Source organism: Stenella coeruleoalba (assembly GCF_951394435.1).
Source record: "Stenella coeruleoalba genome assembly, chromosome: 5".
In the NCBI taxonomy this organism is placed as follows: domain Eukaryota; kingdom Metazoa; phylum Chordata; class Mammalia; order Artiodactyla; family Delphinidae; genus Stenella; species Stenella coeruleoalba.
Genome location: NC_137150.1, coordinates 131,038,857 through 131,063,246, shown reverse-complemented (window position 1 = coordinate 131,063,246; position 24,390 = coordinate 131,038,857). Strand labels below are relative to the sequence as shown.

The window sequence follows — 24,390 nt, the reverse complement described above, 5'->3', positions numbered from 1 at the left end:
TGGAGGTGGGGCCCTGTATTAGTCCCTGTACTAGAGCTGCTATAACAGAGTACCACAGACTGGGTGGCTTAAACCAAAGAACTTTATTTTCTCACAGTCCTGGAGCCTAGAAGTCTCAGATCAAGGTGTCATCAGGTTTGGTGTTTTCTGAGGCCTTGCTCCTGGGCTTGCAAATGGCCGTCTTCTTCTAGTATCTTCACGTCCTCCCTCTGTACCTGTCTATGTCCAAATCCCCTCTTCTTATAAGGACAGCGGTCATATTGGATTAGGGCCCACCCTTATGACCTCGTTTAATTTTAATGACCTCTGTAAAGACCTTATCTCCAAATACAGCCATATTCGGAGGCCCTGGGTTAGGACATCGGCATAGGAACTTGGGGGGATATAATTCAGCCCATGACAGGCCCAGAATTTGTGGTTTAAACAGGCTTCCCAGGTGATTCTTACACTAAATATGAGAATAACACCGTTAGTGGCGTAGAATAAAAATAATTAGGTGATTTTTTACTTGGGACGTGGAAGCGGGGGCTGTTTTGTTTCTGCTGCTCCTTTAGAGAATAAATGATCAAGGAAGGCAAGGTGTGGGTGCTCAGCTCACACACCCATTAGAGGAGGGAGGCTTCACTTTCTTGGTGACCCAGATCTGAGTGACACAGTCTGTCAGGATCCAGGCCCAGAGCACAGAGCTGCCGAGTCCTTTGCTTCTTGCTCCTGACAGGTCCCATTATACATTGACAGACCTGGGGCTTGTCCTTGCCAGTCAGAGGCGGGGCTTGCTGCTGACTTGGGCTTGGATATGGAGAAATAAAAAGCAGAGTGCCTGGGAACCGTAGGCTAGGAAATTCTCCTAAGGTTCTTTCACTTTTGACAGAATAATTAATTTTACGAAAAAAGGTTTTATTTAGAATTAATCTCTGGAGTGTCTCCATCCACAACTGAAAAGCATACAGATTATGTTCAAGTGAAGATGAAGGTATATGGACCTGTTACCAGGGACCACGTGGTTCCCAGATTTGCTGCTTCTCATTAATCTTAAAATTGGAACATGTAGGGCTTCCCTGGTGGCGCAGTGGTTGGGAGTCCGCCTGCCGATGCGGGGGACGCGGGTTTGTGCCCCGGTCCGGGAGGATCCCACGTGGTGCGGAGCGGCTGGGCCCGTGAGCCATGGCCGCTGAGCCTGCGCGTCCGGAGCCTGTGCTCCGCAACGGGAGGGGCCACAACAGTGAGAGCCCCGCGTACAGAAAAAAAAAAAAAAAAATAGGAACATGTAGATAATTGAGTACAAGCTGATTTTTAACCACCCACTGTCACGGGCGATTGTAAACCAACTTTGAAAAATTATGAAAACATCCATTTGGGAAGACATAAGATGTTCAATGTGATGTGTGGATGCCCCGTATCCATCATCTATAGGCTTCAGTCTCTGTTCTCAAACTATGGTAAAGCCGTGTTGCTCTTTTTCTGTTACGGATTTGTTCATCATTAGCGTAATATTAGTCCTAAGGATTATTTAGAGCAGGGTTTCTCAACAGAAGGCCTATTGACATTTTCTGGATAATTCTTTGTCATGAGGCCTGTCCTGGGCATCGTAGGATGTTTAGCAATATCCCTGTCCGCTACTCGCCTCCTTCTGTTCCCCACCCCCAAGTTGTGACAGCCAAAAATGTCTCCCGACTTCACCAAATGTCCCTCATTCAGCAAGATTGCCCCACCTCAGGAACCTCGGGTTTGGAGGAAAAGGGCCTCCCCTTTCCATTTCTTTTCTCTTTGTGTCTCTGAATCTATGTTAGCTTAAGACATGGAAAGAGGAGGTATACATGATTCCGAACGTGACCTCTGTGTTCCTGTAAAAACTTGAGATCTTCAAAATAACAGGAATTATAAGCAAAACAGGGTTGGGGCAGAACACTCCGTAAGTATATAATTAAATTATATGTAAGCAACTTATTACTACAAAACCTAAAGAAATAGAAAACAAAACCCTACTAAAATTACTCTCATAACATTCCTAATTTCCAACAAGAAATATCACAGAAAACGTACAACCTTAAGAAAAAAATGTGAATATAACTTGAATGGATTAGAGGAAGAGTTGAAACTCCTGAATTATGGAGACAAGGACAATAGTTATAAAACCATGAAATTCAGGAACACCGTGCAATAGACTTTTAGGCAGAGCTCACGGTCAGGCTGTACCAAGGCAAACACTGTGAAACGAGTGGGCCTCGCGTGCCTGCGTGCTGCGTGCGTCTGTGCTGGGGGACCTTAAATCCAGCAGCTGTTACATGCTCCTGTGAAATATTACGGGCTGGGAAAAATCGCCTTTGCACTCATGTGACTTCCATTGATCCCCATCGTTCTACGATGTCAGTTACAAATTTGCTTTACAGAAGTTCATACTGCAGGCGAGTAGATTGTACTTGGAAGTCTTTGTGATTCACATAAACGGCGGCCCTTGCTTGTGGTAAGGAAGATGTTGAAGACGGACCAAGTGGCTTATGTTGAAGTTAAAGAGTCAGAAAGCTGGGCCCAGGTTTCCCCTGAAATGATGACTTGAGAGCAAGTGCTCAGTGAGTAATTACTAATAAAGTGCGCCTCACATGTAGGCCATGACGGAGGGTATCTATTGAACCCACCTTGCCACAAATGTAGGAGAGGTTTCTATTGCTCCTGTCTCATTTAGTTTCACAGTATAATTTAGTGTGGACCAGGCCTCTGGCCTCCCCCAGGCCTTCACATGTGTGCCATGTGTTTCCTCTTCCAGGAGGAGCAAGGACATGGCTGATCTCTAGCAAAACATTTTATAGAAAAGATCTGAGACTAAAAGTCTGTCATTTCATTCCTTAACCTGAAAGCACCTAAAGCCAGTGTTATAGTTTGTTTTCTCCAAGGGCATAGTCAAAAAACCCAATAAATTGTGTTCTCTGGTTGCATATCCTGTGAGACATATTGGGAGGGACTCCAGTGGGACAGAACTGGTGCCGGTCCTCACTCAGTGGTGCTTGCTGTTCAGGCCCGAGGAGCTGAATTTACAGCCACCACTGGCCAGAGGAGCCATCAGACCCCCGTATGCCTGTGAGGATATCTGTCACATTCTAAAACAGGAAGTAAGATCTTAAAGAACTTGAGGGTATGAATGACGAAACTGTGATTTAAGAGTCTTAACATTGTAAATCAACTATACTTCAATTAAAAAAAAAAAAGTCTCTGTCCAAGACCATCCAAGACTTAGTACAAGCATGGCCCCATTCTCTTTACTTCCTAGGTTTCACACTCATTTCCAGCCCTTTCCTGGTAACAGGGCACAAGCAACAGTTTCCACTACAGACTTTTTTGTTGCATGAGCACCAAATACTCACACGGACCCCCATTCTGTTTCCTCAGGGTGCACACTCTTTTTCTACGAGAGCGATGGTAGGTCTGGAATAGACCACAACAGCATCCCCAAGCATGCCGTCTGGGTGGAGAACAGCATCGTGCAGGCCGTGCCTGAGCACCCCAAGAAGGACTTTGTCTTCTGCCTCAGCAATTCCCTGGGTGATGCCTTCCTTTTCCAGGTTTGTTGGGCTCCTCCTTTGCAGAGCATTTCAAATCTCTTACAAGATACCTCCGTCTCCTGCCCATGTACCTCACCCTGTTTTCCTTTGAGTGGTGGGTTCTATCTTTTGCACATTATAGGAACAAAAACGATGAATGACAAAATAAATGTCTCTACTGAGTTCCAGGAATGATTGAACTCACCCAGAGGCCTCCACAGTGAAGCCCGAGGAGGGGTGTGGGTTGGAGGATTTTTCACTGTAGTCTTGATATCATTTGTGTAGCACTTTAGAGAAAGGATCATGAATTCCTTAATTTAGACATGATTTGCACTGTCAAAATTTTTCATCATAATATGTTCTCTTCTAATATTACTCATAAAGTAAAATCATGACATCCCAGAGATGACTAGCTATACCCAACCAGTTTTTCTTCCTCATCTTTTCAGAACTTCAGAATGAAAGTTCTTGAAGTTTGATGGTTAATTGTATTAAAAAATACCAACCTGCTTATCGCTTCAGGGTTAACATTTGCTTCTATAGGGAATCCTTTGAGTTTGGTCAGTTGTGATACACTTTTTGTGGTGTTAATTAGGCTTTCTTCATTTATTCCCACAATACAGGAATTCCTCAAGCCTTTATTCCATGCTTCCTATGTGCTATGCACAGCGATATTGAGAATACCAAGAAGATATTTTGATACAGTTTCTACACTTAAAAGTGTTCACATGTAATATGGGAGACAGACATTGGAATGAATTGATCTTTATGATGTGGTAAACCTTGACAGTGAATGGTAGAGTAGGGATGAACTGAATGAAATTGACAGTGAGGATATTCCATGCCACAGAGAGAGTTGCAATAAAGGCATGGCAGAGAGTAATAGGTTATTTCACCATGTTTCTGGGTTTGTCCCCTATAGTTATTTCCATTTGGGCAATTAAAGTAAGGAATATAAAGTAGTAACTTTGTTTGTGAACAATCAAAAAGCATGTATTTTTTCTCTTTTAATCTATGATGTAAAACACACATAAGGAAGAGTGCACAAACATAAATTTATTGCTCAATGAAGTGTCACAAAGTAACCGCCACCCAGGCCAAGAAACAGAGGTTCTGGCACCCTACAACCTTACATGAATCCATTCAGCTTACTGGTTGAATAGAGTGAACATGTATTATATTATCTAAGCCAGAACACTTTTGTTCATCTGGGGATGTCTTCATTTCTCCTTCATTTTTGAAGATAGTTTTGCTGGATATAGAATTCTTGATTGACAGTCTTATTTCAGTGCTTTGAAAATGTCACTCTATTGCCATCTGGCCCTCATAGATTCTAATGAGAAATCACCTGTTAATCTTAAGAGGATCCCTTTTATAGATAAGTTGCTTTGTTCTTGCTACTTTGGGGGTTTTATATTTGTCTTTAAACAGTTTGATTATGATATGTTTAAATATTGATTTCTTTCAGTTTATTATACCTGGAATTCATTGAGTTTCTTGGATGTACTGATGTATATACGTGTTTGAATCACATTTGGAAAATTTTCAGCTGTTACTTTTTCAAATAATCTTCCTGCTCATGTCTCTTCTCTCTTCTCCTTCTGGGACACCTATTATGTTTAAGTTAATATGCTTGATTGTGTCTCATAGATCTCTGAGACTCTGTTCATCTTTCTGTATTCTGTTTTTGTTTTGTTTCTTAGACCGAATAGTCTCAGTTGACCTACTTCAAGTTCACTGATTCTTTTTTTTTGCCAGTTCAAATCTGCTCTTGAGCCCCTCTGTTGAATTTTTCACTTCATTTAGTCTACATTTTAACTTTAGAATTTGTATTTGGTTCTTTTTAAAAGAGAATAATTTTTATTTCACTACTGATATTCTCTAATGATTGGAGAGATTACCTTAAGTGCCCAGAAGTAATAAGTGTCTTACTCTTTCCCAAGGACCTCTGTATGTACCTCTTTAACACTTAGGCAGTTAGTTTACAGCTCTGCCGTAGTCTTCACCTCTGCTTGCACAGAGCCTCAAGATCAGCCTGAGGGGTGAGCACAGGGCCTTCTCAGGGTTTTCTGAGCATGTGTACAGTTCTGTGCATGTATGTGACCTTGTAAATTCTGAGGACTATGGATATCTTATTCCCCAGCTTTTCCTAAAGTTTCTCAGTCAACTCTTTTTTGCCCCAGCTGTTACCACAACCTCAGGCAACTGTGATATTAAACAGTTGTCACTGATTGCTTTTTACAAACAGGCCTGGAATAAAGGGTTGTGTACATGAATGAGTTCTGGGTCAAGTCCAATAGCTACAAGCCCTGTGAATGGGGATTTCTTATGCAGTATTAAACAGGTCAGATAATGACTTTTCTGAGAATGGTGTTTTGGGGGAGCTCCAAACCCATTCTGCCCCCTTCAGTGGCTGTGTTTTTGTTTGTTTGTTTGTTTGTTTTTTTGCGGTACACGGGCCTCTCACCGTTGTGGCCTCTCCTGTTGCGGAGCACAGGCTCTGGACGCGCAGGCTCAGCGGCCATGGCTCACAGACCCAGCCGCTCCACGGCATGTGGGATCTTCCCAGACCGGGGCACAAACCCATGTCCCCTGCATCGGCAGGCGGACTCTCAACCACTGCGCCACCAGGGAAGCCCCTTCAGTGGCTGTTTGACTGCTGGTTTTCAACATGAATGTGGAGATAGAGAGATGATGATGAGAATAGTGCATTAAGATACGCTTATATTTAATATTGTTCCTGAGATTCAGCCTTTTTTTTTCCAATAAATGCACCTCAAGTCACAAGACTTAATTTCCAGAGTTCTGAAAAAGTCCATCTTGACAATTTTTGCCAGTGTTGTTATTGCTTTTATGGAGGATCATCTTTTTGAGGTTCTTATTCTCCCATTGCTTCTGATGGACTCACGAGGACACTTTAGAGACTAGACAATTTTAAGAGTTATAGCAGCACTATTAACAATTACGCCAGGATAATAGGCATAAGTTTCAATAGTCCTAGGCTAACTGGGATGTATGACAACCTTTCCATATGTACATTTGAGTTGACCCCAGTTTGTAGGGATCCTGAGCTGTATTGCTATGAGTATTCATTCTTCTATCTATGTTCAGGATACATTTGTCCACATTTCTTTTCGTACATACCTACGACTGGCATTGCTGGGTCATGGGATATATGCACTCATTCAAGTCTGCTAGATACTGTCAGTTTCCAAAATTACTGAAATAATTTATGCTCCCATCAGCAGCCTAGGAGAATTCCAGTTCTTCCTCATCCTTGTCCACACGTGTTACTGTCAGATGTTTTTTAAAAAACTCTTAGTGTGAAGTTGAGCATATTTTTATGGGTTTAATGACTATTTCAATATCATCTTCTGTGAAGTTTTTATTTCAGTCTCCTGCCTCTTTTTCCATTTAGTCGTCTTTCTTCTCTTGATGATTCGTAGCAGTTTTTTACATATTTTGTATCTCATCTCTTTGTTGATTATATGCATTGCAGATATCCTTTTCCATTAGGTGGCTAGCCTTCTACTCTCTTCAAGTTATTCTTTGTTATACCAACACTTTTAGATTTTAATGTAGTGTCATTTCTCAAGTCTTCCCTAATGGGTAGCGCTTTGTGTATCCTATTAAAAAAATCTACATGCTCTGTCTCCCGAAAATATTCCTCTATATAACTTATAAACCATTGTGTTTCCAAATCTAGCATACCTTTTTATTAATTAATGGGATATCTTGCAAATGAGGAAATGCCTAACTACTCTAACAATAATAACATTATTATGATATCAGCAGTTATCTTTTACTGCGCCCTTATTGTATGCCACTGCCTTGAAAGTGTTTTACAATGTGAATCCCCTTAATTCTTCCGGAAATCAGTGAGTTAGATTGTGTATCCATATTTTGACTAATTGATGTGGCTTGTGTACCCCCTTCTGTGAAGCTAAGGCTTACAAAGGCTAATGATTGGATGTCAAGTCACAGTTACTGAGTGTTGGGGCTGGATTCAAACCAAGCCTCTCTTTCGCTGAAGCCCCTTATTGTCTAAGTATATTATTTATCCCAATACAGTTATTACTTAACCCTAAGAAGAACATGGGCAAGAATCAGTGATTACAGTAAAAAGTGACTTTTTCTCATTCTTAGAATTAAGCCACTCATTGGGAATATTTCAAAACTGTAACTTGATTTTGGCCATTCTTGCCTCATTATACAGGTTAGATGATAATCTCATTGATTTCAGGATACTCTCTTTTTTACCTGGACACCCATGATGTGAATTCCTTTTGAAAGGACTTTCCTGGCCATAAAATTGCTAATAGAATCTGAATACCCATTAGGTCACATTGAATAAAATTCTTCTGTGGCAACATAGGACCTTATTCATGAAAACCTCTGTGTCCTCTTGTTTCGGTGAAATTTTTATGCTACTTACGTGGGATAGAGCACAAAATGAACCTTTTCAGAGGAAATTACTGCTCTTTGGGATCCATGAGGGCATTTTCTACCTTCTACTTATTGTAATCCACATGACTCTGGAGGGGCTGAATTTGAAAGGAACCTGTGTGTGTAGGGGGTGAGGCTAAAGCGAGGGAGATCAAGCACGATTATGGAAATAATTTGTAGGTTATTCCAGCCCCAGGGCTCAGTTCAGTGCACACAGTTTCCAGAGCTCGTATGCTTCTGATCTGATGCTGTTATTCAGATTCGCGCATGGAAAGGAGATTCATGTTACCAGCAGAAGTAGAAAAGGGGTTTTGTGTGCCGGATGGGGGTGGGAATGGGCATGAATGTTAGAGCAGCTTATATAGAGGAAGTGCTACCCTGTCTGCAAAGGGAGGCTATAGCTCCTGCATTTAAACTATTTTAATTAGCGTTCTTCCCTCCAACTGGAAGCCAGAAATAGCACCCATCACCTACAAAGTACCGTTTCCTCTCGGCCCTCTCTTCATCCATTACGGGAGGATGTTACATACAATTCCAAAAAGCTCAGTGACTTGTATGGTAACGTATCCTAATATTAGTTTTAAATTCCTGTATTAAATGCCTTGGGAACATAGTTAGCAGGCAGAGTAAGAATGATGCCTGATTGGGTAGAAAATCATATGCAATTATATATCTAAAGAAGTGTAGAAAATATTATCTCTAAGGGGTCATTGCCTTTCCATAGAATATTTCTTATCATTAGGAATGTCACTTGTATGAGGCTACAGTATGCATATATATATATATGTATATATATATATTTTTTTTTTGCTGATCCCAAACTCCTTATTTTTATAGCATGCATATTTTTAAAAGACCCTTTTAAAAGAAGAAGAGTATTTGTATCTTTATGTTGAGTTGGGGATTGGATGTGATAATGCAAGTCAGGTATCTGATAGCAAATGCTCAATAAATGTTATAGTTAGCATTTTAATTATAAGAAAAAGAGACTAGTTCCCCAAGTATCTTTACAGAAGTTGAGTGTGGCTTCTCTGTGAAAAGTCTAAGGCTTTGAGTTTTATCATGCTCTGGGGAATTATCTTCAAGTGCCACATCTAGTTCTGTGTGTCAGACTCGATGAAGGTCATTGGCATATGCCCTGGACAAGGGCAACCAGATTAAGAAAAAATCTGGAAATCCTCTTTCACAAGGAGCATCAAGTAGACTTGGTAGAAAAGACTTTAGAAAGGATTTAGTATCTTGGACTTGAGTAGATTAACATCCAGCCTCCCTCATAAGGTAGGCACCATCTCTGCAAGGCCCCCGCAGCTGGTCAGCCTGGACAGCTGGACAGCTGTCCATCCCTGGGAAGCTCTCAGCTCTTTAACCATCTATTTTGTTAGTTGGCTCCAAGTTCTAGAAAGTTCTTCGCCATGTTGAGATAATACGTTCTTTCCGGTGACTTTTGCCATTTCCCTTTGCTTCCATATTCTCCCCCAGAATTTAAAGTAAGCCTTTCCTGCTTATTCTTTCTCATAACCTTCTAAATACTTGAAAACAGCTCTCATTTCCCTCCACCATGTCTCCTGTTTAGGTCTCCCTGCTTGAGGTTTCCGAGCCAGTCTCCCTGTGATTCAGTTCCTCTCCTTGACGTTCTGTCTTGTAATCGTGTTCCAGAGCCTGACACCCTGTCAGGTTCCGCCCTGTGCTGCCCGCATTTCAGTTCCTGTTCCTCTCATTTCCTCCATGATGCTGGTGTCAATTCCTTAATTTACTAGAAACCACAACAAACGGATGACTCATACCCAGCTTGGGGTCTATCCAGCCCTCAGCATCAAAGTCTTCTTCATCTTATTTTAATATATTTTTTGAAAAGTCCAAATGCAGAACTTAGATTTACCTCTTTGAAATTTTATCTTTGCGGTTTTCGTCCGTCTAATGAAATCATCTACGATCTTAATTTGATCTTCCCTGATGTTTATATCCCTCCTAACTTAGAGTTATCTACAGATCTGACAGATTCAATGTTTGGTCTGTATTCTCATTGTTAAGTGTTGACTGGGTCTCTAGCTAAGTCCTGTTTTCTCATCACTGTAGATCGTTTCCCTGCCTCTCGCCAGCCACTTCAGAAATATTTACCTTTGGTTTTGGCATAAATTAGTTGTGAAGAAGGGTCACCAATGGCATGTGTGGAACTCCAGGCCAAATTTTTTAATCTCTGTAAAGAATTGGACTCAACCCAGATCATCTTGTCAGCACCATTCTGGTGGCTCAATCTCATACCATCTGGTGAAAGAAATAGCAGATATGACCCATGAGCCATATAGACTCAAGTTCAAGAGCTCCTTAGGGCATCCTATTAATGCCCCATTTGGGACAGAGGATCAGAGAGCTCCCTGAAGGGGAGAAAGTGAATGGGGTCCCTCCTGGACCCTGCCCATTCCCAGTACCAGAGGGGGCCTTTTCAGAGGATGAGGTGCCATTGGCCCTGCTCTAAGGAGAGTATTATGGGAGAGTATGGATGTTGAAGTGCAAAATGATGCACAGGGCTGGCAATCGTTTGCAGTGCATGCCCTACTATTAGTGTGTTCAGAGGTTTCTCCTCATATGTTAAAAGTACAGTGCAGAGATATAATTGTGGCTGAGTTAGATTTTAGCATATAATTTGTATTCTGTTACGTATCATCCAAATAATGTTACTAACAGTATTCCTCTTCCTTTTTACAATATTTTAAATTTGTATTTAAGTCAATATGAACAGATAGCTTCATTTATTTATTTATGTATGTAATTGAAGTTTAGTTGATTTACAATGTTGTATTTGTTTCAGGTGTACGGCAAAGTGATTCAGTTTTATATATATATATATTCTTTTTCAGATTCTTTTCCATTATAGTTTATTACAAGATGTCGAATGTAGTTCCCTGTGCTACACAGTAGAACCTGGTTGTTTATCTAATTTATATGTAATAGTTTGTATCTGCTAATCCCAAACTCCTAATTAATCCCCCTGCCCCCTGCTGCCTTTCCCCTTTGATAACCACGAGTTTGTTTTCTATGTCTGTGAGTCTGTTTCTGTTTTGAACACGTAGTTTTAAATAATTCAATTAACCTGAAAAGAATTGAAGTGAAATTCTCTTCCCATACTTCCTTACCCTCTCTTCCAATCATCACTCCCTTAAGCAACTGTACTCCACTCTTTTAACTGGTTGCTTTTTTTGTTGTTTTGTTTTGTTTGTTTGCTTTTTCTTGCATTTACCCTCCTTTCTCATCAATGTGCTTATACTGTTACTGACCAGGATTCTTGGACTCCTTAATCAATAGAAATTGGTAAGAGGCCAGATGAGAAGTCCTGGCAAGGCTTTACTGGGACTGGAGCTGCAACATGAGGGAGAAAAACAAGTAACAGTTTCCCTTGCTCACTCTCTGAAGGGGGGCAAGCTTGACCCTTAAGTGGGGTGAGGGTGGGGATGGATTGGTGGGTCGGGCAGGAGGGGTGTTTGCCCACCCCCTTGGTGGTGCTATGCGCAGGGATCACGCACAGTACCCTGCTTTTGCTCCTGACACCTCAAAAGTGGCAGTTGGGTTTTTGGTCTTTTTGTATCTTATTGTTCATAATTTGCTCCAGCTGCACATGTATGCAGTTATTTTTAGTCCCTTATAGTTACTTTGTATTCTGTTGCTGGTGGAGATGTTTGTCCAGGTGCAAGTAATGCAGCAAAGGGTCCCAGGTCCCAGCCTGTCTCAATACTATTTCTTAACTGACCTTAGACATTAACTACTGATTTTCTGTTGTGATAGATGCATATCTAGCTGTATTATATACACATTCTCCTTTCCTCATCTTCTGTATGGTTCCATGAACATTTGGGGTTAAGTCTGTAGTCCCTGTTACGCTGTTTTGATGTCGCCATGCTGTATGACCATATAAACAGTATTAGCAGCTGAGCCAAATAGTGTACTATCATTTTATTTCCTTTCTTGAACAACATTTTGGTTTTTGCCCGTAGTTAATGATTATCGTATTTTTTTCCTGTTTAATTTGCTTATTTCTGGTTACTTCACAATATTTTCTAAATCTCCAATTCATTAAATAGTTGATTAGGACTGTTTTCTTTCCCCTGGAGCCTGCCCTCCCCTGGCCCTCTATCCTCCTGCTTCAGTCTCGTCTCTCTCTAGGCCTCATGCATGACAGTCACCGTGTTAACTCATCCATGTGCTCTGGTGTCTGCCTTTTATGCTGGAGGCTTTTCGTCACATGTCTGGTGATCCTTAGTTGTCTGACCACATTTAAGCATGCGATACCAAAGAGGCGCTTGGTTCTCATCAGTGCCCGTTGTCATCTACTGGGGGCTATGACAGCATGAACAGATTGGGAGGCCTTCTGTGGAGGGGGTCCGGTTGATAATATTTGTTGGCCTTTTCTGGGGGCTACTCAGCTTTGCCATGGCCGCTCACGGGGTCAGGTTTCCGTGTATTCCTTTGTTTGCAGTAAACAGTTCCTTCTTTTTTTGTGTCTGGCTTCCAGGAGTCTGGAGCCTCTCTTATTCTTGAAAGAGTTCACCCGGGGTGGGTGAGAGGTGGGGAGGTAAGGGTGGGAGTGGTGCCCAGTTACATGACTTTCTCCAGTGGATGAGAGGAGCCCCAGGTTACAATTATGGGGTCCTATCTGTCATTCTCTTTATAGGTATTACCACTGATGGTTTAATTAAGTCTTGTATGAATAAAACTCTAAAATGTGTTAAGCAGAGAACCAATGAGAAAAAAAGACTTTTCAGGAACTCACACAGGAACTTCATTCCCACCTAGCCTCTTAAAATGAATGCATAACTTTATTCTCCTTTTTGTTTTTTTTAAAGTGGAAAAACGTTCAACCTACTTTACAATTATTCTTGTGCTTCTATAAACTCAAATTATTTTATTTTAGTTTCCTAGATCTGGTACCACCTCTCTTGTTTAAAATGAATTTCCCTTTTCCTGCCACTCACGTAAACCATTGATCATCTGGAATCACGAAGTATCCTCCATCCATTTGGGTAATTGAAGCTGGATCTATTTAAATACATGATGAAGCCCTGTGCTTCATCTTAACTCTGCGCTCAAAGGGGCTCTTATGCAAAAATGCACTTTTTGCTGATTCTATTCCTCTGTCATCAAGCACTGTGCTTATTCCCTTCACTGAACTTGATACAGTATTTATGGCATCCCCAGCAGGCAGAAAGGAAGAAGCACACAATTCGCTCTCTCTGCCTGTCTGCTGCTGTTTGTTTAGTGGAAAGTGACGCATGTGGAAGAAGTTGAGACGGGACCACTTGGTGGTCTCTCCTTCCTGCCTTTTTGACCCCTAGATTCTGATGGAGGGCGCTGGAGTGGACCTGTTATCCGTAGTTAAACTTGCCTGGTTCGAGAAGGTGATGCAAGGTTGGAGGCTTTGAAAAGCTTTTTCTAGCATGTCAGAGTTTAAATCCTGGCGTGGCCACACTGGAGAACACTGTATCAAGTTAGTGGTCTGCTGTGATCAGCTCAGAAGTTAAGTGTTAAGCCTGCAAACGGCTAGGAACTGTTTCAAGAGTTGTCTCTCCTTAACCTGCTGCTGACAGCAGTCAGCGCCGTCTTTGCCCACCCTCTCAGTCACACGTAGCCCGTGTATGCCGCTGCCAAAGGACAGACTCTGCTGAAAAGCTCATTTAGTGAATTGTCCTTCTTAGAAATTGATTTGTCCTAATGGTAGAGAATGGCAGAGACCGCTGTTTTATTTAGGCAGGACAGTAGGAGCAAAAATTCTCTCTAATGGAGCTGCCTTCAGCCTCTGACAGGTTTTAAAAGCAGTTGGAGACTTGAGCGTCCTTAATGGTTAAAAGGCCGATGGCTAAATTTTTCCTAACGTTGTGATCATACTTTTCTAAACATCTTTCTCTGTGTTATGAGACTTGGTATGTTTTTTCCCCTTCTTTTTATTTTATCTTATTAAAAATTTTTTAAGTTGTGCTAAAATATATATGACATACCATCTTCACTGTGTCCAAGTGCACAGTTCAGCGGCATTAAGTGGCGTTCACATTGTTCTGCACCCATCACCACCATCCATCTCCAGAGCTCTTTTCATCTTGTAGAGCTGAAACTCTGTACCCATCCAACTCCCCATTTTCCTCTTCCCCTAACCACTGGCAACCACCATCTTCCTTTCCCTTAAATAAATAAATTCCAGGATAGCTACACCTTTCAAAGGATGTTTAGCTTCATCAACTAGTATCGGTTTCCTTCATTTCCACCTCTGAAGTGGGAGGCAAACATAAACTCTCTGACATGAGAATGGGGTGTGTTGCCCCTGGCTGAGTTTGAGGAGAATCTCACAGGCGGAAGGAAGAAGGGGCTCTCTTTACATTAAGTGAAGAGACCAAAAAGCTGTTGTTCTGCAGAACCTATCAGCTTGTGACTCCTCTTGGAGGGTAACAGTGTATTATACAGACTCTTATTTAAAAAACATCACTTATTTTGAAATGGAATTCTTACTTTGCTAGTGTATCAGTCAGGATGGGTTAGATTATGCTGAGTAAGGAACAACCCTCACATCTCCATGGCTTAACATACCTTTTCATTCTGGCCCTGTGTCTGTAGGACATTGGCTATGAAGCTCTTCTCATCCTAGACACTTAGGGACCCAGGCTGACGGAAGCTCCATCTTGCCCCACAGTTCCAGGACTGCAAGCAAAGGGACAAGAATTGGGTGAATCAGGCTTTTGTTAACTAGTAACACATGGTGCTTCTACTCAGATTCATTGGCCCCAGCCAAGTGGCATAGCCACACCTAACTTCACAGGGACCAGGAAAACTCCATCCCTCTGTGTCCCTAGGGAGAGCTCGAAAGGAGTGGGCAACACTAAAAACCCCACAGCTAGGTTTTTAGAGCAATTGGTGAGAGCTGGGGGGCGGGGCTCTGGAGTGGTGTGTGTAGCATATTAAAAAAAATCTTTTTTAAAGAATAGGATTGACGGAGATCAGGGTTTATAATAAATGACTGTGTCATCTCTAATTTTACTGACTTTAGTTTCTTCATCTGTAAAATCGTCACCTGGACCCCTTCTAGATGAATATATTTATTTAAAATGTTACGTTTGTAACTTGTATTTAGCAGAGTTTGTATCAGGAGTTTTAAGCTCTTTCTAACTATTCCTCAGATATTATGTCAGGGTTGTAGGTATTTACTTTTCTTCCCCTGGGCTGGGGGTGGGGGAGGGGAGGGGAGGCAGAGATGAGTGAGGATCGTCTTGGGGGAATACATACTGACCTCTCACTGAGCACTGATGCACCAGCTGTTTTTACTGGAGACCCATCCTCTCCTCATTAGTGACATGCTACCTCTGCATGGATTCCATCTGAAACACCCCCCAATATCCTTTTCACACGGGTGAAAACACCAGCTCCCTTCACATCTAAAAGCTCCTTGTTTCCATGGAGCTGTGCATACAAAGGGGAAAAGCATATTTTGGCTCAGGGGACTAGCTGTTTATCAGATGCTGCCAGGCACTTTAGAGGACAAAGAAGTGATGCTGGAAAAGGTCATGCTGTTGGGAACTTCCATTACAACCTTGCAGTGACAATTTTTCCTGAAAAATAGACTCTGAAGGGTAATATTTTTTAAGATAGTTATAGAAAAATTATGCTTAAATATTAGGGTAATATATCTTGGAAGGATCTTTTAAAAACTGTCTATTAAAGGATACCATATACACAGAAAAGTACACATCTTGATGATGTTTCACAAGCTGGGCACACCCGTGACATAACACTCACATAACCAGCACCCAGATCCAGAAGCAGAATGTGGCCAGCACCCCGGAGACCTCCCTGTGCTTCCTTCCAGATGCTCCCCCTCTCCCCACAATTCCCGTCAAACAACTCTTCTGACTTCTAACAGTGTATGTTAGTTTTTGCCTGTGTTTGTACTTTATATAAATAGAGTCTTATAGTCTGTACTCTTCCGTGTCTGGCTTCTTTTCCTCGATGTTACGTGTGTGAGATTTATCCATGTTGTAGTGGGTAGTTACTGGTCTTTCATCCTCGTTGCTGTGTAGTATGGCACTGTGTGATTCCACACATTATTCACTCATTCTCCTGTAGACAGGTGTTGGGATAGTTTCTAGTTTTGTCCATTGCAAGTTGTACTGCTGTGAGCATTTTGGGACATATATTTTCGTGAGCACAGGAATGCATTTCTGTTGAGAATAGACCCACGAGTGCATTTCGGGGGTCACAAGGTGTGCCTATATTCCACTTTAGGAGGTAGTACCAAATAGTTTTCCAAACCAGTTATACCAGTTTACTCTCCAGCAGCTCATAAGAACTCTGGTTGCTCCATATTTTCACCAGCACTTGGTATTTTCTTCTTGGAAGTTTTTCTATCAGAAAAGAATCCTTACTTGATTGTTTTCCCATCTGAACTGATTCCTTCTCTAATAAATTTTAGAAAGTGGGGGGAAGGGGGTGGTGAATAACCCCATCTGGGAAAATACCCACTGATGCTGAGGCCCGGAGAGACAGCAAACGTTTTAGTTGCACCAGGCAGGAGGAAGCACGGTGGTTTTATATGTTGGGGGATCTTAAACTCTGGGTTTTTCTTGAATAACTTTAAAGTGATACACAAAGACAAAATGTAACGTAGTTACTTTCCAAGAGGAGATTAAATATTAAGAATTCGAAGTGGCGTTTTTAACTCTCAAAGAATTAAAGGAGGGAATGGGGGGTGAAATGGATAAAGGTAGTCAGTTCTAAGCTTAGTCAGTGCTAAGCTTCCAATTATAAGATGATTAAGTCCTAGGTGTGTAGTGGAAAAAAAGATGAATCTCATGTACACACATTGCCTTTTTTCCTTTACCTTTGACTTCCATTGTCTTTTTCTCTTCTTCTTTTCCCACGCAGTCCTCACAAAATGATTCCATTTGCTTTATCAGGTGGTACTTCTGTTGTTTCTTTAGGAGAATTTCTAGCTATTGAAGTTTTCTTTAGATACAGGCAAATATTTTGTCATAAACATAACAACTGACAGATTGTCTAGGTTTGTCCAGTGTGTGGTGTCTCTGCTGGCAGACACCATTTGTAACATTTGATGCAGTTTCTTTTGTGGAATATGATGAGATTCAGAAATAACATAGACACCTGCGGTGGTGCCTTCACTTACATTTCAGTCATGTGGGTGGGGTCCTCTTAATAGAATTTTGTTTGCAAACCATGGCTCAAATGAGTCAGGAAACTAAGAAGATGCATCAGAGGGAAAAAAAAAAACCAACACAGTGTTTTGTGCGTGAAAAATGATGCCGTCAGCTACTTTAATATTGAAGTAGCCAAATAGACCCTTTGTTCAGATGAGCTAACTTCTGAGCATTTACTAAACTTCTCTAGGTTTGAGGCAATACTCATTGATTGAGTTCCTAAAGAATTAATCATGGCACATTGTTCCACATGAGCTATTCCCCCAGCTTTTGCCTTTCAGAACACTGTGAGTCACAAGCAAGCCCACTTTGAGGTTACCTGCCCATTGGTGGGTGTTACCCAGCGTTGTCTTTAAATCCCCTTTGACCTGGTCATTCTTAGTGGCTGGGATCCTGCTGAGTGGTTGCTATTCCTAGACACTTCCCCAAGACAGTATTGCTTCTCATTCCTTGAACTACCTTCCCAGCCCTAGTTTTGTCATGGCTGCTTGGCTCTGGCAGGGGACCTGTGGATTGGGGTCACTGTGGTTCACTGGGGAAAGGTTTGTTGCATCTTCCTTGGCCAATAATATCCCTCAGCCACACTCTCACCATGGAACTGACCAGTCCTGTCTGGAAACTGACCTTTGCTTCACAGCAACCCACTTAACTGGAAACTAAGCTGTCTGTATAGGATTATCACATATACAAGTATTTTAGTGCAAACTACCGTAGCCTGGGTGGCTTAGAAACATTCTGGAGGCTGGAAGTCTGAGATCAGGGTGGAAGCATGGTTGGGTTCTGGTCAGGCCCATTCTGTGATTCATAGACGGCTGTCTCCTTGTTGTGTCCTCACACGGTAGAAGGGAGCTAGCTAGCTCTTTGGCCTCTTTCTTAGAACGGCACTAATCCCCTGTATGAAGGCTCCACCCTTATGACCTAATTACCTCCCAAAGTCCCCACCTCCTAATACCATCACACTGGGGGTTATGATTTCAATGTTTGAATTGGGGAGTGGGGGACACAAATGTTCGGTCCACTGCAACAAGTGAGTTCAGTAAGTACATTGGGTGAGCAGACATGGTGGCCTCATTCCGTCAGCTGTTGGGGGCTGGGGGTGGGGTGGGGGGCTTGGTGTCTGACCTAAGACTAACTTCTTTTAGGTGTTCTCTGAAGGAGGAGTTCAGAAAGGTTAGCCTTCCTCATGGGCTGTCTAGACCTGCCTCCTTGACTCCCAGCCATGGCTTGTCTGGAAATGCACTGGTTTGTCTATGATAACCTAAGAGGTGGCTGTTTCTTCTTGGTCCCCATCTCCCCCATCACAGACCACCAGCCAGACGGAGCTGGAGAACTGGATCACTGCCATCCATTCTGCCTGTGCAGCCGCTGTCGCAAGGCACCATCACAAAGAAGACACGCTCCAACTGCTGAAGTCGGAAATCAAAAAACTGGAACAGAAGATTGATATGGATGAAAAGATGAAGAAAATGGGCGAAATGCAGCTGTCTTCAGTCACTGATTCAAAGAAGAAGAAAACTATATTAGATCAGGTAATTGTTCTTCCGTGTTTAGACGTGGGCAAAATCCTTAGGTCTCGAAAGTTTTTCTGCTGCCTTGGAATCGAGAAACAGTATTGGTTATCTCACTGTCAGCCTGTCATCCTGACTGCTAAATTCTTTATTGTGACTGTCAGTTTTCCTCACCCATTGTTCACAGTTGATTGTTATGAACTAAAGGGAACAATATTAAATTGAATGAAAGACAGAAATCTAATAGCAGAGCCCACCTGCTCCTACCAGTGGCATGCTGTTCTTGGGGATCTGTTGGAAAGTCTGCAATTTCATTCCCCACGTTATCAGGTTAACTTGGTGCTTAACTGTGATGGGGATTTATTCCTGACTCCTCAATAAATTTAGACTTCTAAATTTAGGGGAAAGGTAGAGTGTGTTTTAAAAATATATGTATAAATTGCTGTATTTGTGCACAAGCATATTTCATGCTGAAAAGGAAAGATTTCGTGAGATAAGAGAGGACATTTTTGCCTTCAATTTAGTTGTTTAAAAGTCAGTGATAGCCACCCAGTAACACTTTGAAACTTTGCCTAATATGTTGGGAAATAATTATGTGAATAAATACTATTTAAATAATTGACCAGCATGTGATCTTCCATGTTTCTGTCTATTCTTTCCCTCTATGACCCGGTACTGTATTTCTTTTAAAGAGAGGTCAAATTTACATAACACAAAATTAACCACTTTAAAGCGTACAGTTCAGTGGCATTTAGTACATTTACAAGGTTGAGTAACCACGACCTCTGTCTGGTTGCAAAACATTGTCATCTACCTCAGAAGGAAACCCGTACCTTTTAAGCGGTTGTCCCCCTCTGCCCCGGCATTCTGTCTCTGTGGATTTACCAATTTCGGATGTTGCGTACAAATGCACTTGCATAATATGTGACGTTTTGTGTCTGACACCTTTTAGTTAGCGTAATGTTTTGGAGATAGATCCTCATTTCAGTATGTATTCTTCATTCCTTTTATGGCTGAATCTTATTCCATTGTATGTATACACCACAATTTGTGTACCCGTTCATCTGTTGATAGACGTTTGGGCTGTTTCCATTATTTGACTGTTGTGAATAGTGCTGTGGATATGTTTACAGTAACACTGTATTTTAAGTTGAAGTAAAAAGGTAGATATCAACCATTAATCAACGTCCACATCACAGCTAACCTCTCTGAGCCTCCACTATAAGCCAGACCCTGGTCCCACTCTTATTCTTGCATTGTCTTATTCAACCATCACATCAGCCTCAGGAGGTAGGTATTATTTTGCCATTTTGAAAAATGTGGAAATACCTTGGATATATCCTCTGGTTGGAACTATGTATTCCAGAGTCTGGGTCTACGCCATCTAGTTTTCCACTGTCCCACCCTGTACTCTCTACCACCCACCTCTTCCCAAAAGCTCTTGGCCTATTTGCCTCTGATTTTGAAATCACCTCGCTTTTCTTCTTCTCTGTCTTCCTATGAAAAGCCACCTCTTGGTAAGTCGTATAATTCTCCAGCGCTGGAAATCCTCCATTTTTTTACGTCTTCTCCCTTGGGTTTGTGGTCCAGAGCCTGGAGCTGATGGACCTATCATGGCCGCAAATGTGAAATCTATGATGGGAGGGAAGAGAGCAACTAAGGATATCTCTTCTATTTATCATACTGAATTTATGTCTATAGATGTTTGCAGAAAAGCATGTAAGCTATGGAAACAATAATACTTGACCTATTACCTAAGAAATTTAGGGTACCTGGTATTTACCCCTTAGGACTACAATTAATACTTTTATAACAGAAATTTGTACATTTGTGTGGGATAAAATTAACCTTTGTTTTCCCTCTCTCTCCCCACTCTTTTCCCATATTTTCCCCACTGTAGATCTTTGTTTGGGAGCAGAATCTTGAACAGTTCCAAATGGACCTGTTTCGCTACCGCTGTTACTTAGCCAGCCTCCAAGGTGGGGAGCTGCCCAACCCTAAAAGGCTACTTGCCTTTGCAAGCCGTCCAACGAAAGTGGCAATGGGCCGCCTTGGAATCTTTTCTGTATCATCTTTTCATGCGCTGGTGAGTAGAAGCTGATGTATTTTTGAAAAATATTCATCTTGACTGTTAATCCTGAGCCCGACTTGACAAGAGTCTCTGAAGTCGTTTTCTAGTTTACTGCTCTGTGTGGATTTCTGATATGTCCTCCCTTGGTCACGGATGCAAATCTTCACTTGAATCTATTCTGACATTTATTACTTAAGCCTCTCTTGATGGGCCCTTAATTATTGTGCAAAGAAAATATGAAAGGTATTACCTTAAGAGATCTTTGCATGTGGTGCTGTGGATAACTCATGGCATTTTTAGGCAGTGTCATGTTTTTAACCCCAATACGTACTTTTTATATTTACCTCATGGAAATGGTAAGTGGAAAGCTTGTTCTCTCATACATAAATGTGTTTTTTCTCTCTCTCACTTGCCCACGTGAAAACACGTACACCGTATATTGAACATAGATCTCTTTGGAAATCTTCCTTTTCACTTTATTTTTTACCATGGTTTTGGTGACCATAAATACCTGAGGCATTTGAAGAAGGCCATGACCTTCTGTGTTTATCAGCCCAACGTACGTAGTTGCTTGGGGAAGAGAATTTTCATCTGACCTCCAGAGCGGCAGGTTGGGTAGTTGTATGTTTGCAATCTGTAATTTCATGTACATGCTAAATTGCGAACAGCTTTATGTGCTTTGGGCCCCTTTCTTCTCCAAAATTGCTATGCGAGTAACATGGTTTTAACCCATCCAAATCGACACCCACTTAAAATGTACCGCACCTTAGCACATTTGCTGTGAAATTAAATGTTAAGTCCTAGGTTCCAGAAACCGCCTTGAAGAACCTTAGCTGTGCTGCTCTTGGCTTGCCGTGTCAGCTGTACCCTGCAATTGAATTCAGAGCTGTAATTCAGTCAGAGCCGTTTGTATTCTTTATAAATAGATTAGCGTCATCATTCAGATAATTGGGGCAGATTTACATTTTTAAAGAAGTCTTAAACAAATTTCTGGAGTTATTAAAACTGGCATCCCGATTTGTTCGACTAATTACAGCTCAGCTCTTGGTCTCCCTGGCTACCACCTCTCCATATAGCTATTAAGTCCTGTTTTTTAGTAGGCATGGATCAAAGTGCTGTGATGAATGAATCTGGCAGTTTTCAGCTTGTGGCTCTCGGTCTGTTTCTGTGAGACCTGGACACCACTTTGTAACTTAGCCAAATCTCAGTTTGCCTGCTCTGCAAAAATATTGGGATACAAATTCTCGTTTACCACACTGAGAATGTCGTAAATCGAGGGAGCATTTTTATTTAGGAAGCTTCTGATGCCCGTGATGTGGCATCAGTATTAATACTAAATCCCAAGCTATCCAGAAGGCTCTTTCCTTCTCCTGGGCTTGGTAGACTTCGGAGAAAATAATTTTGCTGTCTACCTAAAACTTCTATGACTTTATTATTTTCTTCAAAGCCATTGGAGCTAACCTCTCAGAGACGGGGAAGTAGAAGCCACTGAATTACCCTTCCATAATTTATCTCCAGACCTTCTAATTTCCCCTGTCTCAGTATCTGTGATTTGCATGTACTTTTCTTTTGATGGGCAGGCTATTAAAATCTGACCAGCAGAAGATGGGGGTGGGAGTGTTAGTAACTCTTTTAGGTTTATTTGGTCAGTGATTTTGAAGGAGAATATTTAATTCCATATGTGCCACTCTCTGTTCCTTTGTTCTTTTTTTTCTTTTTTTCTTTTTTTTTTTGCTAGCTGCAACAGTGACATGGTTCTGGGTGTGTATATGTCCTTGCAAACTTCTCTTTTCCGTGAGAGGTTTCAATCAGACAGAACAAGTTAAGCAAGCCTGTTGGGTATCTCTTCCTGTTTGTTGCTCTATCTCCTATAGAAGATCCTGGGCAGGGAATTTTTACTGTCTGATTTATTGGATACTTATTTTTTCCTTCTTTCCTTGTCATTTGACCCCAGAGAATTTTTTTCTCCTGGGGTTGAAACATTCTTCAATTTAGCCTTTGTCCAGACTTTTTTTTTTCTTCCTTCTATTAAGTGGGGAGCATGGGAGGAGGAGGTGTGAGGGCAACAGGGCTAGAGGAGGAGATTTGAGCTACACTTTAAGTACCGTTCACCAGGAGGGCTTCCCATCATGCTCAGTGATTTTTAGTAATTAACTGAAGGGTCCCCGCTGTACTCTTTGAAAGAAGGTTATCATTGTTCTTGTTTGCACAGATGAGCAGAATGATAGAGTAATCAGGTTCCGGCCACAAAGAGAGGCATTGTGTGGGCCAAGATCATTGAGAAACTCTTGAGCTCTTGTCCAGCAGTTCTTTTGCCAGCTTTTTTTCCTCTTCCTCTAAATCCCTTTGCTCATTTTGAGTCATTATTGTCTTGGGAGCAGCAGTAACTTTTGCAGTTTACAAGGCCCCCAACAGTTTAGAGTAGTTACTATAAGAACCTTAAATAAACAGTCCATTTGTTAAACAGACTAAACTAACTGGTCAGCTGGTAACTGAGAGTATTTATGGTTGCTTGCCTTTCTCTTCTGGACTGTGTTTTTCTAAAATTATACACGAAAGAGTTACTGTTTAATTGTTGTGACTGTGGTATGTAGGATATCTGCTTCTGCTTTTCCGTGTTTGTTTATTTATTCATTCAGTCAATAAATAAATGTGAGTGCCTGGCGTATGTCAGTTACTATCCTCTGATTAGGGTTATAGCAGCGAACGACTCCAGAGTTCTTGTCCTATTGGAGCCCATCTTCTTGTGGGAGAGATGATAATAAAGAAATAAACAATCAGGCAGACACAAGAAGTTCAGATATTGATGTGTGCTATCTCACACACACACACACACACACACACACACACACACACACACAGGGTCAACCCTTTGTTTCCACGGGTTCTGCATCTGGGGATTCAACCAACCATGGATTGAAAATATTCAAAAAAATAAATTACAAAAAGTTCCAAAGAGCAAATCTTGAATTTGCCCAACTATTTACATAATATTTACATTGTCCTTACAACTATTTACATAGATTTACGTAATATTAGGTATTATAAGTAACCTAGAGATGACTTGAAGTACACAGGAGATTGTTATGTAGGTCATATGTAAATGCCGTGCCGTTTTATATAAGGGACTTGCGGAGGGGAGGATTTTGGTATCTTCGGGGGTCCTGGAACCAATTCCCCATGGATACTGAGGCACAGATGTGTGTGTGTGTTTGGGTATGTGTGTGTGTCTGCCTACATGTGTGTGTATATGTATCTATGTATAAACATGAGACTGCATGTATTTTTTTTCTAGAATTTTTAGCTCTAATACCATTTATACAGTGGTTCTTAGCATCATTTTGTGGTGATAAGCTTAACTGATATTGACATAGTTAGGTGAACATCTATGTGTGTCAGCACATTATCATTTATTCCTTTTATAACCTTTGTTTACCTTTAGCTTAGAAAGTGAAGACAATAGAGAAGAGAAAATGTTTACATATTTAACATAAACACGTGCCCTTTGTTGATTTTGTTCCCTACAACACCTTGAGTGTAATAGTGGGTTAGAACTCTTTCTGGGAGCACTTTCCCACCATTGTCTCGAGTACCACATTTTCACATACCCTGATCTGGGTTTTCTTATGTGCTAAGCTGAG

The 24,390-nt window shown here is 41.4% G+C and overlaps 1 protein-coding gene across 8 annotated transcripts in view; it reads left to right on the top strand.

Moving 5' to 3' along the window:
- The window catches only part of TIAM1 (TIAM Rac1 associated GEF 1), a 400,681-nt gene that overhangs the window by 283,626 nt on the left and 92,665 nt on the right, over window positions 1-24,390 (top strand). For all 8 annotated transcript variants that reach the window (XM_079923442.1, XM_079923436.1, XM_079923437.1 and 5 more), the window contains 3 exons: window positions 3,385-3,557; window positions 18,475-18,699; window positions 20,579-20,764. In XM_079923442.1, the coding sequence (XP_079779568.1) occupies window positions 3,385-3,557; window positions 18,475-18,699; window positions 20,579-20,764 (584 nt within the window). The remainder of the gene's footprint in view (window positions 1-3,384; window positions 3,558-18,474; window positions 18,700-20,578; window positions 20,765-24,390) is intronic.